Source organism: Drosophila santomea, chromosome X (genome assembly GCF_016746245.2).
Source record: "Drosophila santomea strain STO CAGO 1482 chromosome X, Prin_Dsan_1.1, whole genome shotgun sequence".
Classification (NCBI taxonomy): domain Eukaryota; kingdom Metazoa; phylum Arthropoda; class Insecta; order Diptera; family Drosophilidae; genus Drosophila; species Drosophila santomea.
The window spans coordinates 16,597,767-16,615,037 of NC_053021.2; the positions used below are offsets into that span (position 1 = coordinate 16,597,767).

The 17,271-nt window shown below is 45.3% G+C and overlaps 1 protein-coding gene across 8 annotated transcripts in view; it reads left to right on the plus strand.

Annotated features, from left to right (window-relative positions):
• Positions 1-5,502, plus strand: part of LOC120457256 (ras GTPase-activating protein raskol) — a 41,678-nt gene extending 36,176 nt beyond the window's left edge. For 4 of the 8 annotated variants that reach the window (XM_039644659.1, XM_039644661.1, XM_039644656.1 and 1 more), the window contains 5 exons: positions 391-511; positions 583-710; positions 779-4,291; positions 4,360-4,654; positions 4,813-5,502. In XM_039644659.1, coding sequence (XP_039500593.1) covers positions 391-511; positions 583-710; positions 779-4,291; positions 4,360-4,654; positions 4,813-5,062 — 4,307 coding nt within the window. In that variant the 3' untranslated portion in view covers positions 5,063-5,502. The remainder of the gene's footprint in view (positions 1-390; positions 512-582; positions 711-778; positions 4,292-4,359; positions 4,655-4,812) is intronic. The other 4 variants (XM_039644660.2, XM_039644662.2, XM_039644658.2 and 1 more) reach the window with 1 other exon arrangement.
• Positions 5,503-17,271: the final 11,769 nt, after the last annotated feature.

The window sequence follows — 17,271 nt, forward strand, 5'->3', positions numbered from 1 at the left end:
AGCTGGGATAAAAATGTATTTCAGCAGCAGCTGCTCCTTTTCTTTTGTTCGACAGGCGAAAACCAGTTTCAAGTCTTCCAAAAATGAAAAAAAAAATGAAAAAAAACGTTCTACAACCGATTCATGCCAAAGTGTGGTGGCCGTTTTTGTTATGCGGGACGGGATTCCAGAGGAATGTGCGGGTGAAGTTGTGTGAGATGGGATGGGAATTCATCATTTGGGGATTAAAATACTTGCCGAGCTCAATATGAATCTGACTGAATCTGAATGTGAATGTGAATCACCTGAAAGAAAGAAGGTCAATGAAATGTGCTCGAGATGAGAAATTCGAGTTGGCACTTGTGAGATAATCCCTTCTAATGCCCATATCCTTCGCTTCCTTCTTTGCAGATACGTCCTATGAGAAGGCGTGTCGCCGTGGATCAGCGCCCACCACGCCCATTTTGGGCAGCAAACAGCACCAGACGGAGCACAATGCCACCTCGCGTTTCACCAACTTCTTTTCCAAAAAGTAAGTCGCTGACGTAGTGTGCGTTTAAGATTACAAAACTAATCATATGCTATCGTTTTTCCTTGCAACAGATCCAATCCCCTCAAGCGGACCAAGTCGGTGACCAAGCTGGAGCGGACCAAGCGCGGATCCGGCGGACTGAGGGGCTCCCGCTCGCACGAGAGTCTGCTGTCCAGTCACGCCGTCATGTCCACCATAGGTGAGTTCTCCATAATGCTGGAGTTTTAGGCCGCAATCCTGAAACCGTTTTCTTCTCTGCTCCTCCAGATCTCTCCTGCACTGGGGCGGTGGGCGTGGCGCCGGTGCACCAGTCGGTCCTGGGACGTCGTCACTGCTTCCAGGTACGGGGCGGGCCTCGTGGCGAGCGGTACTACTCGTGCGGATCGCGCCAGGAGCGTGACCTTTGGATCTACTCGCTGCGCAAGTCGATCGCACCGAATGCAGAGCACACGCGTCGCACGGACAACTCACTGAAGATGTGGGTGTACGAGGCGAAGAATCTGCCGCCCAAGAAGCGATACTTTTGCGAACTGCAACTGGACAAGACCCTGTACGGCCGGACTTCGGTGAAGCTGCAAACGGATCTGCTGTTTTGGGGAGAGCACTTCGATTTTCCCGACATACCCGAGATTAATGTGATCACCGTTAACGTATTCCGTGAGGTGGACAAGAAGAAGAAGCGGGACAAGTACCAGTTCGTGGGATCGGTAAAGATACCCGTGCACGATGTCACCTCCAGATTGCCCTGCGAGCAATGGTATCCCATACTGAGCGACAAGGCGGGCGACAGTCTGGGCAGGACCTCGGGCGGCGGCGGCAGTGGGTCCAAGGATAAGGAGCAGTTGCCCACGTTGAGGATTAAGTGCCGCTTCCAGAGCACCGACATCCTGCCCATCAATGTGTACGCCAACTTTTTGGCCTACCTCAAGGAGAACTACAAGCGCGTGTGCGAGACCCTGGAGCCGGTGATCGGCGTCAAGGCGAAGGAGGACATTGGACAGGCACTGGTGCTGCTGATGCACGCACAGGGATTGGCGGGCGCCTTCCTCACCGATGTGGTGGCCCTCGATCTGCTGCGAGTGGGCGATCAGAGGCTTACGTTCAGGGGCAACTCGTTGGCCACCAAGAGCATGGAGGCATTCCTCAAGCTGACGGGCGAACAGTATCTGCAGGACACACTATCCGCGCCCATAAACGAGCTAATTCAGTCGGAGAGGGACTGCGAGGTGGATCCCACCAAGACGAGCGGTACGTCGGCGGGTTCGCTGCAGCGACAGCAGGCCGCATTGCGTGGCGCCGTGCGAGGGGCGTGGCAGTGCATCTTCGAATCGCACAAGCATTTCCCCGCCCAGCTGCGCAATTGCTTTGCCACGTTCCGGGAGCGCTTGCAGCAGCTGGGCCGTCAGGATATGGCCGACAACCTGATCTCGGCGAGCATTTTCCTGCGCTTCCTGTGCCCGGCCATCCTGTCGCCGTCGCTCTTCAACATCACCAGCGAACTGCCATCGGCACGGGCCACCCGCAATCTCACACTGGTGGCCAAGACGCTGCAAACGCTGGCGAACTTCACCCGCTTCCAGGGCAAGGAGAACTTTATGGAGTTCCTCAACGATTTTCTCGAACAGGAGGCCGCTCGCATGCAACAGTTTCTGGAGATTATATCCACGCGGCCGGAGCATCCAGCTCCGGACTCGATTCTCGATTGGGCCGGGTACATTGACCAGGGCAAACAGTTGTCCATACTACACAGCTTGCTCAGCGAGAGCCTGGCCAAGCTGCCGGAGGCCAGGCAGCACGAGCTGGATCCGTTGCAGCACATTCTGGATGAGATCAGCCGAGCCAAAGAGCACGGCATGGGCACAGCACTGCCGGGCGGATACTTGCCGGCCACCTCCTCCACGCACTCGATAGCCAGCGAGAATCAGGAGAATCGAAATCCGGGCTCCTCGGGCTCGCACGTCGGCTCCAACTCGGAGCAGTTACTGCCACAACAAAGCCAGTTGGCCCAGCCGCAGCATGCGATTGTCAGTAAACCATTGTCTGCGGAGCGCGGCATCATGAGAGGAGTACTTACGCCCAATTCTCTGGAGAAGAATATCTTCAGATACAATGACCCCACGGTCAATGGCTTGTTGCAGCAGCAGCAGCAGCAACAACAACAGCAGCAGCAACAGCAGCATCAGCAGCTGCAACAACATGGCCACCAGCAACAGCCGCACCACCAGCATCCCCTCCAGCTGCTCTCCAATTCACAAACCTCCATTGCCGGCAACCAATATATGAGTTCGCCGGGCGGTCTGCAGCATGCCCAATCGCAGACCTCGATGGCATCCTCATCGCTCAATGGCAGCAGCAGCAATCTGCTGCATGGCCACCAGCAACATGCCCATCACCCGCAGCAACTGCATCCACATCACTGCCCGCCGGCGCCACAGACCAGTGCATCCAGCACAATGGAGCGCATGGATCGGATGAACTATCCGTATATGGCGCACAATGGCAATGACTACGAGGCCGGCACGCCATCAAGCACTCGCTCCAGGACACTGCCACGAAATGGTAATCCCAATGCCAATGGCAACGTGGGCAGCAGCAACAATAACCAGAGCGGCAGCTACGATGACATGCACGGGGAATTCCAAATCCAGATCTCCGGGTTCGATACGAGCAGTGCTTTTGTCTGCAAGTCGCCCACACCGATGATGAAATCCAGTTTGGGACCAGCGGGTACCGGACGAAGCCACCACAAACTGAATTTGGGCATACCCGATCACTCAGGTGGCTATGTGCGGGGTAACAATCTGAATCCCAACTCGAATATGCCCAAGAACTTGGAGGATCTCGACGATCTGTTCAAGTACGCCGAGGAGCACGACGTGGCGGAACCAGCAAACCATCACCATCACAGCCAAGGTCAGCAGAACCATCAGGGTCACCTGAAACCCACAGCCGTTGCCGGCAAGGAGCAGCTGTCAGCGAAAAGCAGTCACTGCAGCTCTGGCTACCAGAGCATCTCCACGAATCCCTCGCCCTCGCAGTCCTCCAGTCCCGTGGAGAGCCAGCTGAAGGCCGCGATGGGCAGTCACAATGCGCCGCTGGCCTTCAAGAATCCCTCCTATCAGCTCCAGCCCCAAACTGGCTCGTCCAGATCATCGGCTCAAAGTAATCCCCACCAACAGCAGCAGCAGCAGCAACAGCAACAGCAGTTTGGCAGCCGCTTGAAACCCATTGGTGGTGGACTGGTGGCCGCCAGGGCGGCTTTCCTCAACAGTGGCGGAGCCTTGGAGGCGGCCACTCTGACGCCCAGCTCCTCGGACGAACAGCTGTCGGCGGATAATTACTTCAGTTATGCAGCGGCGGCAGCTGCTGGAGCGGGTATTGCCACCAAATTGGAGGCTCAGCGCTCGCTCAGCGGCGGCAGCAGCTCCTCCACCTCAGCATCTGCGTCCACCTCGAATCTGGGCAAGAGCGGCGGCTCATCCGCCTACGGGCGACTGAATGGACCGCTAAAGCGCGAGGATGTCTACGGCAGTGGCTACGGCGGCAGCAGTGGAAATGTGGGCTATGGCTTGTCCACTTCCAATGCCGCGGGACACCATCAACATCCCCACCAGCAGCAGCAGAATCCGATGCAGCAACAGCAGAGGGAACGGGATCAGGAACTGAAGCAGTATGCCGGCAGTGTGGCGGGCAGCGTGGGCTCGGCCACATCAGCGGCACAGAGGCGCCTGAGCTTGGACTCGGCGCGCACGCTCTCCGACAGCAGCACGGATACAGAGGGTGAGTTGGACAAATCCGTGTGAATGTACCTAGAACGTAGCTAACTTGAGATGCATTTTTGGTTCCAGGACACTGCAATCAGTTGCAGGAGGGCAAGCGACGCAGGCAGTTGCGCAGCAGTGGCGGCAGCGGCGGAGGAGGTGCCGGTTCGGAACAGGGACTGGGCAAGAGCTATGACCAGAACGGAGAGATCCAGCTGCTGCAACAGACGCTGGACACGCTCTGTCACACGCTGGACCGGGATGAGGCCGAGCTTCGCGACTCCAGCGACGAGCTGTTCGGCCTGCAGCGTCAAGCGGGCAGCAATGGAGCGAATAACCTCAGCATGCAGTCGGAGTCCACAATGCGCAGCATCATCGACAGGTAGGGATTGCAATCAATTTAAGACGCAAGCGTTGTAGCCAAAATAGATGTTTTGTTAATGCTTAACCAGCTTTGCTTTGAATACGCACTAATTTTGGCCGCACGACTGCCTAAATAATTGGCATGGACCCATACTTCAGGGGTAAACCTAATTAAAGTTTCTTTCAATCCTCCTGCAGACTCATCACCATGGAGGAGGAGCTGCGTCGCGAACAGCTGAAGATGTCGCTGGCGCTGTCGCACAAGCAGCGCGTGATCGAGGAGCAGGGCCAGCAGATCGCGGCACTGGATGCGGCCAACAGCCGGCTGCTGAGTGCCCTGACCGCCCTGCGCCAGCGGTACGAGACCCAGCAGCAACAGCAGCAGCAGCAGCACCAAGCACCACCAAAGACCCAGAAGCCACAGTGAGCGGATGGGGGGCAGAGAGAAGAAGGGGGAGAAATGGAAGGAGACTAAGGAGGATTAGGAGGTGACCGCGACCGAACCCAAAACCGAAAACCTAGCATACCTAGCATACTGACGGTGGCATCGTTGTTGCGCTGGACACCGTCGCGGTTCTGTCTTAAGGATACCTTTTTGTTTATTTTTTTTTAGATATTTTTTTTTGTATGCTACATAAATTATAATATATATATATACTACATGTTTAATATATAACTATGCATAACATATACACATTATACATAATTTCTCAATCTATGTTTAAAACCAACAAAATGTGAAAACGCAAAACGCAACTGCAAAGGCAGCAAGATAAACCCCTGAAGATCGGAGCATGGAAGTGAAGAAGAAACCGGAACAAGTTAAGATAATGAATAAAATTATAACCAAAGTTAGACAAAAAATTACGACTTGGCTTACTTATTTCTTATTGTTTTGAATTTTGTATAAATATTTGCTGCTTGCATGTAGAATTTGATGTCACAAATGTAACTTACACGAAAACTACTTCGACAGTGTAGATACGCAAAACAGCACTTTTTTTACATTCGATATAGTGGATATTTAGTGTAGTTTCATGTAAAATGTATAAACAGTGATCTTTAATAAATCCAGATGTAGAGGGCGCTTTTTTCTGGGATATACCTAAAGTTAGATGGAGCCAGCAGTCTTAAAACGACATTTCGTTTTTCACAATCAAAAAATGTATAAGAGTTTAATCTTTAAAATCTTGTTTTAATATTAAATATAACAAATAAAAGGGTTATTTATTAAATCATTTATGATGATGATAAAGTCATAAAAGGTAATTCCAATGGACTTTAAAAAATATCTTTTTATAAAAGCAAACACAAAGTATTCATTTAAATAGTGAGGCACTAAATAATAAATAACGAATAAAAAGCTATTTAAGCCATTGAGCTAAACATTGAGTAAAGACCTTAAGATAGTCAACTTTAGAGACCCGATCTATTGAAAATTTAACAAATGTGGAAGTGAATTAAAAAGTGAAAAGTGAATTATAGAAATCATATATTTAAGCTGATCCCCGCCGCAGGGAGCCCAAAGAATATGGTCTTTCGATGAGCAACAATCGGTAATCAGGTTCAAATGCGATCGCCCTGCTTTGTCAACGATTTTAGGGGGGGAGGGGGGGGGGGGGGAAACTCACGGCACATATCATCATATCATTTTTCTTACCAAAAGAGGGGCCTATAAATTGTAACGGAAATCTGGTTAGCTCACGGTGGGGCCAGCAGGGGATCCCCCACCATCAAAGCAAAGGGGGGAGGGGCGCCTCTGCGACTGCTGATGGACTGGCCGGTCAACTTTTGACGCCTCTTTTGTATTCCTTGGCTCTTTGTTGCTTTGTTGCCTTGTTGCCTGGCTGCCTTGTTGCCATGTTGGCTGCGGCTTTTTCCCATTTTTCCCAACCGTCTTGTGATTAATTACATTTTCTTTTGCCTCTTTTCTCTCTCTCTCTCTCTTTCACTCGCTATCTCTCTCCCTCTCGCACTGGCCGCTTTTCAATTCAATTTTTTGGGCCTCATCGTCAGCGTCACTTTTTGAAATTAAATTTTGATTAATTGCAGTCGGCACCTTCTTTTTGGTGTTTCTCGTTTTTCGAGTGCGGCGCTACGGGAAGAGTGTTTTGCAGCCTGCCACTCCACAAACGGAATTCGCTGCACTTGCCCCGCGTCCTGCTCTTCTTCCTTTCAACCCCACCCCCCGCTGGCTGTTCGGCAAGGGGAAAGGGAAAAGGGAAGGGGAAGATGGAGGAAAACCTTCTCGAGACGAAATAATTTTCAGGTGTGAAAAATTTTGAAATGCGCTTTCAATTTGCGCTGCCGCCAAATGGAAGATGGGAACGGTACGAAACGGAAAGAGGCAGGCGATGCAGATGCAGATGGAGATGGAGATGGAGATGTAGAAGTAGAAGCAGACTGTGCCCCATTAACGCAGCAACCAAATAAAGTCATTACCAATGCGCAGGTTGCAAAAGGAGACGGGGGTTCCAGGGGCACGTTGCACTGTAAGAAATGAGATTATTTCAGAAAAAAGGTACTCTTTCAGTAGGTACTCTATTAAATGCTGTGCAATATGGCTATTTTTACTTAACAATCTATCTTATTCTTTATCAAATAACACTTCCAAATTGTGCCTGGCTTTTTACATTTTATGTTATAACATTTTCAAATATACTAGGTACTCCATTTTACTCATTGTGGTATCTGAAGTTTGTTGTAGAACCTTTTTCACTTCCTTTAAAAGGTTAACTAATCACTGTCAGTATGTTCATATCTTCAATAATGATATTTACATTTATATATTGAAATATTATTATTATTTATTATTTATTATTTATTATTTATTATTTATTATTTATTATTTATTATTTATTATTTATTATTTATTATTTATTATTTATTATTTATTATTTATTATTTATTATTTTATTATTTATTATTTATTATTTATTATTTATTATTTATTATTTATTATTTAATTTATTATTTATTATTTATTATTTATTATTTATTATTTATTATTTATTATTTATTATTTATTATTTATTATTTATTATTTATTATTTATTATTTATTATTTATTATTTTATTATTTATTATTTATTATTTATTATTTATTATTTATTATTTATTATTTATTATTTATTATTTATTATTTATTATTTATTATTTATTATTTATTATTTATTATTTATTATTTATTATTTATTATTTATTATTTATTATTTATTATTTATTATTTAAAGGGATTTCTGAACAGCTCTCTCTCTTATTAACAGTTAAAATTCCCAGCTAATGCGTTATTATTCTCAGTGCATGGGCACTGGTAAGCAGCCGTCTAATGCGCCCCAAACAATTTGCTACGTAGGCCGCTGCCACACCTACCTGCTGCCAATGGCCAACATGCAATGTGCCGTCCAAAACCACCGCCCCCTGGTAACCTCCCTGCCCCCCATCCTCTCCGTCCCCCCACCTGGTTAATAGACCTAGAGACCAGAGACCAGCCTCGTTTGCAGGATGGAACCAAGCGCAGGAATCCAAGTGAGTTTTCGTGTCTTGTGGCTAGCTGCAAGTCTGCGAGTTTGCGAGTTTGCGAGTCCAACTCCGAGGACCGAGATCAGATAACTCAATTATTCGCGGCGTAAACAAATGCTGCCTTTCAGGGTTTTTAGCCAACATCCCGTCCATCTGCACCGCCCCACCAAACCCACCGCCCAACACCAGACCCCTCTACCACCCCTCTACCACCCCTCACTCTTTTTGGCCTCACGGAGCGAAGGGCAATGGAATGGAGTCGAATGGGATGGGTTATTATCCCAGGCATAAATGGATTGTAAACGTGATTTTTATAGTCATTTAGCATAATAATGCATTTTATGGTTTTGGCCAGTCGGAGCACTCGCTCTATCTCGCTCCCATCCTTGCTGCCATCTCGCTCCAGCTTCCTGCCATCTCGTCGTCCAGTTTTCTTCATCTACTGCTTCTTCTTCTGTCTCTGGTTTTTAACTTTTCGCGGTTTTCGCGTCAATTATACCAGACTTGGTGGCTTTTCAGTGCTGATTAGTGCACCGATTTCAACTGAGCCAAATTGTTACCAATAAATACATATGTGCAATATGTACATATGGGCAACAAATTGTAGAACATTCAATCAAATTTCTATCTTAATTTCAAAGAAAATTCTTAAAAAAGAAAATTCAAATTTCTTTATTTTCTTTTACAAAATGCTGTTCTACATTTTGGAGCTTTTTTGAGTTTTTTAACTATACCTAATTAGTTAGTTAGTACCACAACTTGCATACAAATTCACAAGTTAATGATCAGCAACGTATACCATCAATTACGAGATTTCGGCACCGCATAAACGCAAATCTCTCGATCCAGTTGAACAGTCTTCAACTTCGCCATCGACTCTTTTTTTCACCAATTTGCGCCCCGTTCACGTTTGTTATTCACGCTTTTCAATTGAGAACACGCCGCCAGATGTGCTCCTCTCCCCCTCCCCCCCTGTCCAGCCTGTCAGTTGCACGCCGCCCCTGGCAGCCCACCTTTCGGAGAGAGAGAGGGGGGGAGCGGAGGGGGTATCACGGCTGGGGCCTCGTTTTATTGTTTGTCTTCTTTATTACAAGTTAAAGCGTAATTACTCAACAAATATGCGGCAATTTGCAAGCGAACAGCAAGTTCAGGCAACTTGAGCCACAAACTTGAAGATTCAAATTGCATGGGTGGCGGGTGTAGAGGGGGGCCTCCAGAGGGCGGTCTCCAGAGGGGAGGGGTGCGAAGAAACCAAGGGGAAGACAGCGCCCGAGTCTGAAATCCGTGAGCTGCAGAAATCAATCGACCAAATGTCCGACTGCAAATTTGTTTTTATTTATTTCCTACTCTGCCTGCGAAGCCGAAACCGAAGATGTGCACTTAAAAAAAAACCGAATCTATATAGAAGAAATGCAAATATTATGCAGCAAACAATACTTGAGTAACTTAAGTGCAAATAAGCTAGTATTTCCTTTGATAAAAGTTGTATATAAGTGAATAAGTATGCTAGTGAAACATACTCCTTAAAAATAAGTTAATAAATCAATCTTAGTCTTTTCGACATCTTTTTCCACTTGCAATTGATTAAATATTCAATTTATTTCATATTATTTATTTCAAATCAATGCAACTAGGTTTTTCTGGCAGTGGAGCTTAAACTGCGACTGGGACTGGCGGATGGATGGATGAATCCTTGGTGTGCTTGATGTTAGCCGACGCCAGAAATGAAATGAAGTAATCCAATTTGCTCACCGGTTGTCCAACGCCAGTGGCCCAAGGTGCTTATTAGTGCCCCTTGCTCTGCAAACTGCGGACACTGGACACTGGACACTGGACAGTGGACACTGGACAGTGGACATTCGAGTTGGGACTTGAGACTTGGGACTTGTCTTTGAGTGACTGCTGCTGCCTGATTTGGATTCCGATTTAAGGATGCCCATCCTTTAGCTTCAGCTTCAGCTTCAGCTTCATCTTTAGCTTCAGCTTCAGCTTGGGTAACCCATAAAAGTCTCTTAACTCCGGCATAAATCTCCATTTGATGGCAACCCTCGGACTCGGGACTCGGGACTCGGGACTCAGACTCGGGATTCAGACTCGGATTCCAGTTACCGATTCAGATCTCTGTTCCAATTGCAATTCCAATCTGTTGCGGAGGGTGTTAAGCGCTCGTCGCAGCGCCCGGAATTATTATCGAAATACTTATCAAACAATAAAGTAAACTCTCGGCTGAATGCAGATTTATGTATGATTTATATGGCGGGTCGCCTTATCTATCTGCATGGAGCCGATCAAACCGCACGCGACCTTCATAAAAATCCCAAATGGCAGGAGGAGAGTAATTTCCAAATTATTTCCAGCAGCCCGTGCCCTTCATCCTTCCACGAGGAGGAAGGAGAAAGGAGGAGGAGGGGTGCTCCTGGCACAAAGGACTCGCGTCTCGAATGGTGTCGTCTGACTGTCAGAAATGTCGAATGTTTATCAAAACAAGTAAATCGCATAAAAATAGAGCCATTGTCAAGGGTTCGGACCCCCGGGGTTGTGCGCCCCTGCCATCCCCCTTCCTCCCCCCTCTCTCCCCTTGTCCAAAAACCGAGGGGAGGATTCTTATTTCGAGCGAACTTAAGTCCTCGAGCGATGCTGGTCGCCCGATTAGCATCATATAAATCGTACTTAAGCCATTATAAATTGTTATCCCATCATCCCATTGGACACAACTAGCCATTTGGATGGTAAACTAGTATCTCTCGGCTGGGAAACATGGGATAAGTCAAGAAGGTATGCATTTCCTGGCCATTTCCCACAAATAATAAATACTACAAAATGTATTTCGCAAAGTGCTGAGTTCGCAGACCTCACTTATAATGTCATTCTATGGACCCACTCAAAGTGTTTTGATTATCGCTAATATGGGAGTCTAAAAACATTTATATATATATAGGAGTATTTTCCAAAACAAATCAATAACTTCCCCCATTTTGGCACCTTTGCAAGTGCCATTTTTCAACTGCAATTTCCATTTTGGCCAGGGATTTTTGCAGTGGCCAAAAACACAAAACACAAATCCGGTAATCTCGGCCCGCCCGCTGGTAACCGTCATCATTCGGCGTCATCTTCTCACGCTCCAAACAACTATTAGCGGGCCACTTTACAGGCAATACCCGCTAAGCCCGACCGCGGCGAACGACTCCCAGGCAGCCGCTAATCCTCGTCGATTGCTCACTTTAATGCCGGCCACCCTTCGCTGCAGACTTCCGATTTCTATTCGAAATGCCTTTCTATTGCCTTTGCTATGCCGATTTTGCCTCGCCTTCCCTTTGCTTCCCCTTCCTTACATTTTCCCCCACCCATTTTCCATTTCCCATTTCCCGTTTCCCGACTCTTTGTTTACGTCATGTTGTACATGCTAAGCCGACAAATCGGTTGCGATTGATTAAAGTGCGACTCGAGCTGAGCCGCACGGCATCATCCATCCCTGCGATTGCTATCTTGACTTCATTTTCGGCATTGGTCGCTCTGTTTTTTTGGTTTTTGGTTTTTGGATTTTGGTTTTTGGTTTTTGATTTTCGGTTTCGGATTCGGGTTGCGGGATTTGGGTTTTGGTTGTTTGCTTGTTTGGGTTTTTGGTCCTTGGTCCTTGGGAAGCTGACAAAAGCCGCTGTGCGACTCGAAATTAAGCCGCTGACGGCGTCCACCTTGTCTTGTCAGCCACCTTCCAGTGCACTGCGAGAAACTGCGTTGCAATCAACAGATATATGTCTGCATAAAATGTAATTGGCTTAAAAAAGAAACAAATAAACATATTGTAATAAAAGTCACTTCCTTAGCTGGTTTTTATAAGACTTATATACATAAGTTAGGCTTCTTGAGGGCAAAGCTGATTGAAAGCAAGAATTGTACAATTTTTGTTAATTACACTACTAAAAAAATGATTAATTTAACTCAAAAATTTTAACATTTTTGTTAATTACACAGCTAAAGAAATTATGATTTTAACACAAAAATATTATATATTTTTACCATTTTTGTAAATTACACCACTAAAGAAATTATGAATTCAACACAAAAATATTATATACTTTTACCATTTTTAGTAATTACACAACTAAAGAAATTATGAATTTAGCACAAAAATATTATACATTTTTACCATTTTTGTTAGTTACACCACTAAAGAAATTATGAATTCAACACAAAAATATTATATACTTTTACCATTTTTGTTAGTTACACAACTAAAGAAATTATGAATTTAGCACAAAAATTTTATATATTTTTACCATTTTTGGTAATTACACAAGTAAAGAAATTATGAATTTAAGACATAAATATTATACATTTTAAGTGCGCATCTACTTATTCACTTAATTAACTGCTTAATTCTTCAAATTTGTTCTCAGTGCAGCTGTGTTGTCCTTTTAGCGCTAAGCGCGTGAAATTTGTCATATCCTTATCGGCACTCCGCCCACCACCCACCACCCCCCTTACTCCTGCGCCCAAGCTGGTGGTTAGTTTGTCATGAAGCACGTCGGCCAAGGAGGCGTGAAATATGCCCGGAGTAACCGCGTCCCCGGAGAATCCGGGCCATCCGATCTGGAATCGAATCCCGCACCGGAGGCGGAGCTCAGCCGAGTCCTCTGTGGTTTCGCTAGCCGTGAAATCGCTACGTGTGCCCGGCTCGGGCGGCTGTCGGGGATTTGCGACTTACTTGCCTAGATGCACATCGAATTGCACCTCCAACTCCAACTCCAACTCCAGGGACGAGGTCACCAGATGCAAGGGTTGCAGGCACACTTGTGAGGTCACCAGGGTGAGCAAATACAACTTAAGTGGGCTTGGTACTCAGGAACTTGGTACTTGGCATAGTAGCTTAGTATTATTATTATTAACTAAGTAGCTAGCAAAAGGCAATTAGATTAGTTGCTTAAACTCAGCAAAGAGTTTCACTATAATATTATATTTTAATAGCGCTTTCTGCTTGGTAGGTCACCTTGATTGGGGTCACCACAACTTCGTCGCCTGAACTTCAAATGATTTCATTCTCTGAATGAGCGCAAATACTGTGTGTGCTTCATTAAATCAAAAAATGGAGTCCATCAAGTCGTCAACCTGCCATTGGATACTCTTCGCGGCTTCCCAGCCATTTGTCGGGGTCACCAGCGAGAAGCTCGTCTGTGGGAACGCGCCATTGTTGCAAGTACAGTTGCACCTTTTTGTGGGGGGCATGGGGGCTTAAATGGGATTTGTGGCTTTTTCAAAAAGGGGGGAATGGAAGTGGGGATTTAAGCAGTTACAGGTTGCGAGTATCGCAATTGAACGCTTTGCACTAATTACTTTCGCAATTACGCGCGTAACGAACTCGTCTTGGGAGCCAAAATGCGTTCGCACTTCCCATCATTAGGCCCCCCTTTTGTGTGCTCCACCCCCTGCCCCCTGCCCCCCCCCCCTGGCATATTAATCAAATTAGCTCCAATTTTTTTTTTCCTTGTTTCGCCAGCGCCTTTGGCTTACTGTTAGGCGTTTAATTTGCCTTTTTGCGCCCGTTTTTGTTTCGGTTTTTCTGTATTCTGTATTGTATTTTTTCTTCTTCTGATCGCCGGAATCATTTTAATTGATGTCGCTGATGATGAGCACCCTGTCCCCCCCTCTGCCCTCAGTCCTACGCCCCTGCACGTCTTGCGCTGCACTTGGAAAAAACAATCACCAAGTTGGTAATCCGTTTTTGGTCAGAAGCAGTCAAGAAGTCTAAAACTAGGATAACTAAGGATACAACTAATTTATAATTATAAACATATTTAGATTAAGGTATTCGTTATAAAATATATCTTATCATATCATATAATATATTATATTATAAATGCTATTATATTTTTATTTTAAATATATATCATTTCAGTATTCTATAAAGAATCTCTGAAGCTTGAAGTAAATTAAAGCTTTATAAAGTGCACAAAAAAGGGTTATAAACTATTATATTGTAATGTATAAATGCAAATAGTGAGAAGAAATTACCTGGATTTTACGCCCAGTGCAACAGATTGAGTTGTCAACTCGGCGTTGCCCCACTGCGGATGAGGAGGCGTGGCCATGCGGGGGGCGGGGTGGCCAAGATGGGGCTTTAGCTGGGGCGTTGATGACATTAATAAACGCAATGCACATATGCAAAAAAGGCGCATGGAATGCGCGGAAAAGGCGAGCAGAAGAAGCCACAATCTTAATTACCACCAGGCGGAACAAGAAACCCAGAAGAAGAAGAAGAAGAAGGAGAAGGGGCGACAATATTGTAACAGTGGCAAATGCCCCAGCCCCTAAAAAGCGAAAGGGGCGTGGCCGGCAGCTGGACCAAGTGCTGGAAAAAGGGCGAAACCCATTGGGCAAGTGCTGCTCCCCTTTGGAGCAGGAATGGGAATTGGGAGCAGGATGGGAATTTGGAGCGGGAATGGGAATTTGGAGCGGGAATGGGAATGGGATCTGGAATGGGAATTGGGATCGGGATCGTAACTGGAGCGCTGAAGATGCCGCCCAAGGCCGATCAGGTGGCGCATTTAATTGCCCAGGAATGGTAGCTACCTTTTTATTTCTTTAGTTTCCTTAATTTTTTTTTAGTTTTGGGTGACGGATCTGGCCAAGAAGAAACTGTGGAATACCTGCAGCCCTTCTGCATTCCTTACAATGTTGCAATGTTGCAAAGGGAGGAGGAGTGAGTCTGGTGCAGATTTATGGCCATAGGAAGTGAGTGCCGAATGATGAATGGTCCTCGATGCTGTAAAGTGTGTATAATTAAATGGGTTGAAAAGAATATTAAACAAATCAAATAGATGAACACACAGTATACAAATTACTTGTTTGTAAATACAAAACAAGAGTTGCACATATGCAACATTTAAATACTGAAATACTTGTAATACTTTTAGAAAATGTCAAAGAGTACTAAGATACTTGTAATACTTTTAGAAAATGTCAAAAAGTACTGAAAAAGTTGTAATACTTTTAGAAAATGTCAAAAAGTACTGAAAAAGTTGTAATACTTTTAGAAAATGTCAAAAAGTACTAAAATACTTGTAATACTTTTAGAACATGTCAAAAAGTACTGAAAAAGTTGTAATACTTTTAGAAAATGTCATAAAGTACTAAAATACTTGTAATACTTTTAGAAAATGTCAAAAAGTACTGAAAAAGTTGTAATACTTTTAGAACATGTCAAAAAGTACTGAAAAAGTTGTAATACTTTTAGAAAATGTCAAAAAGTACTAAAATACTTGTAATACTTTTAGAAAATGTCAAAAAGTACTGAAATACTTGTAATACTTTTAGAAAATGTCAAAGAGTACTAAAATACTTGTAATATTTTTAGAAAATGTCAAAAAGTACTTGAATCATCAGAAATTTCCCTATTTTCCCCTGAAAATTACAACTGTTGCACACAACAAATACAAATGCAAACACAACTTGTGCCCATTCAAGAGCCTCGCAATTGTTGCCCATTTTGTGTTGCATTACAACGTTGATCTCGCTAAAGATACTGCCTCCTGTGGCAGCAGTTTGTTGCCCAACTCGAACACACACACACATAACACACATGTATGTACATATATGGGCATGTAGGCGACCTGGAACCTTCCACTCTGTGGTGCCACGCCCACGCCCCGCAACCTGCCCACTCAGGTAAGCAAAAAAGGGGCGGCGGTGGAGGAGGGGGAGTGGCGTGGAATAAGAGAGGGAAAAAAGGCCGCACCATTTGCGGCTAATTTTGTAAATCATGATATCGTAATTAATTTTTGCAGCCTTCGCGCTGCAAACAGACGTGGAAAAGGGAACCCTTCGCCGCCTACGGATCCCCCCACCCCTTCCCCCCCCCCCCCACTTTTTAGCCAGAAATCGGAGGAGTCGCTGCCTCCGCACACAGAGAGAAAAAACCAATTAATATTTGAGCAATGCTCCTGCGGCAACAATTAAAGTCAATGGCAGCCGCAGCAAAACAGCGGCAGCAGCTGCACTGAGCGAAAAACTCTTGCAATACCGTGGCCAAAACAATGCATATAATGTGCCACATGTGGCATGCACTTCATAGTAAGCACTCAGAGCAATATATTAATAATAAGTATTTCTAACATTATTTGACAAAGTTCAAGTTTTAAGTTTGAGATATATTTATCTGAATAAACTAAATTAATGTTAATGTAATAGTTTATTTGCACTAGTTATTGCATCCTTATTGGAGAATTAATAACTAAAATCTCAAGACTGGTTGCAGCACAGTGACCTTTTTTTTTGCAGTGCACAATCGCAGGCAAGGAGAAAAGATTTTTATTGAGATCTCAAAGATGCAAAGTGATTTGAATTTGATTGCACCGCGCGTGCGCTGTTGCAGCGCTCCTCCTTGCTCCTCCTCGCTGCTCCTCCGAGGAATCCTCCTGCTGCTCCTGCTCCTCTTCCCCCTCCTCTCTTCCCCTGTGCCTTGTACCCTTGTTCCCCTCCTTTGTCTTTGCCTTTCGCCGTCGCTCACCATTCGTTTGTCGGCTTGCAGCGGCGCAGTGGGGCGTCGGAGGTGTGAAAACCCTGCTGGGTCTTAAATGCAAGCTAATAAGCAGCGGACTGCAAGTCAGGCCAACTTCATCTTCATCTTCATCCTCATACTCATCCTCATGCTCGGTTCATCCTTCAGCTCTGGAAGGGATGGGGGAGAAGGGGGGAATGGGGTTAACCGATGTTCGGTTCCTGATCGGTTACATGCAACCGAAATGGGAATATAATGGGGCTGGGCAGTCGGCGGTGGATTGGCATGACCAATGTGATGGACAGTAAGCAATGATCGGCATGAAGATCACTTCATCAGCGGCATTATGCACCTCGTAATATATAAACTGGTGGAAATATATGCAGAGATACGAGGCAAATAGGAAAGCTACCGAAAAGTAGTGTTCTATCATTTTAAGCATCTCTTGATTTACAGCACTCCACATTAAAATGCAATTAGAAAAACCTGTAGGAGAATATGTAATGTGCTTTATCAGTTAACGTGACAAGTTAATAGGTTTCATCAGTATGCCACATGTGGCATGCCACATAAATGAATAAATAGCTCAGGGATGATCGGCATTCAACAGCATGTCTCTA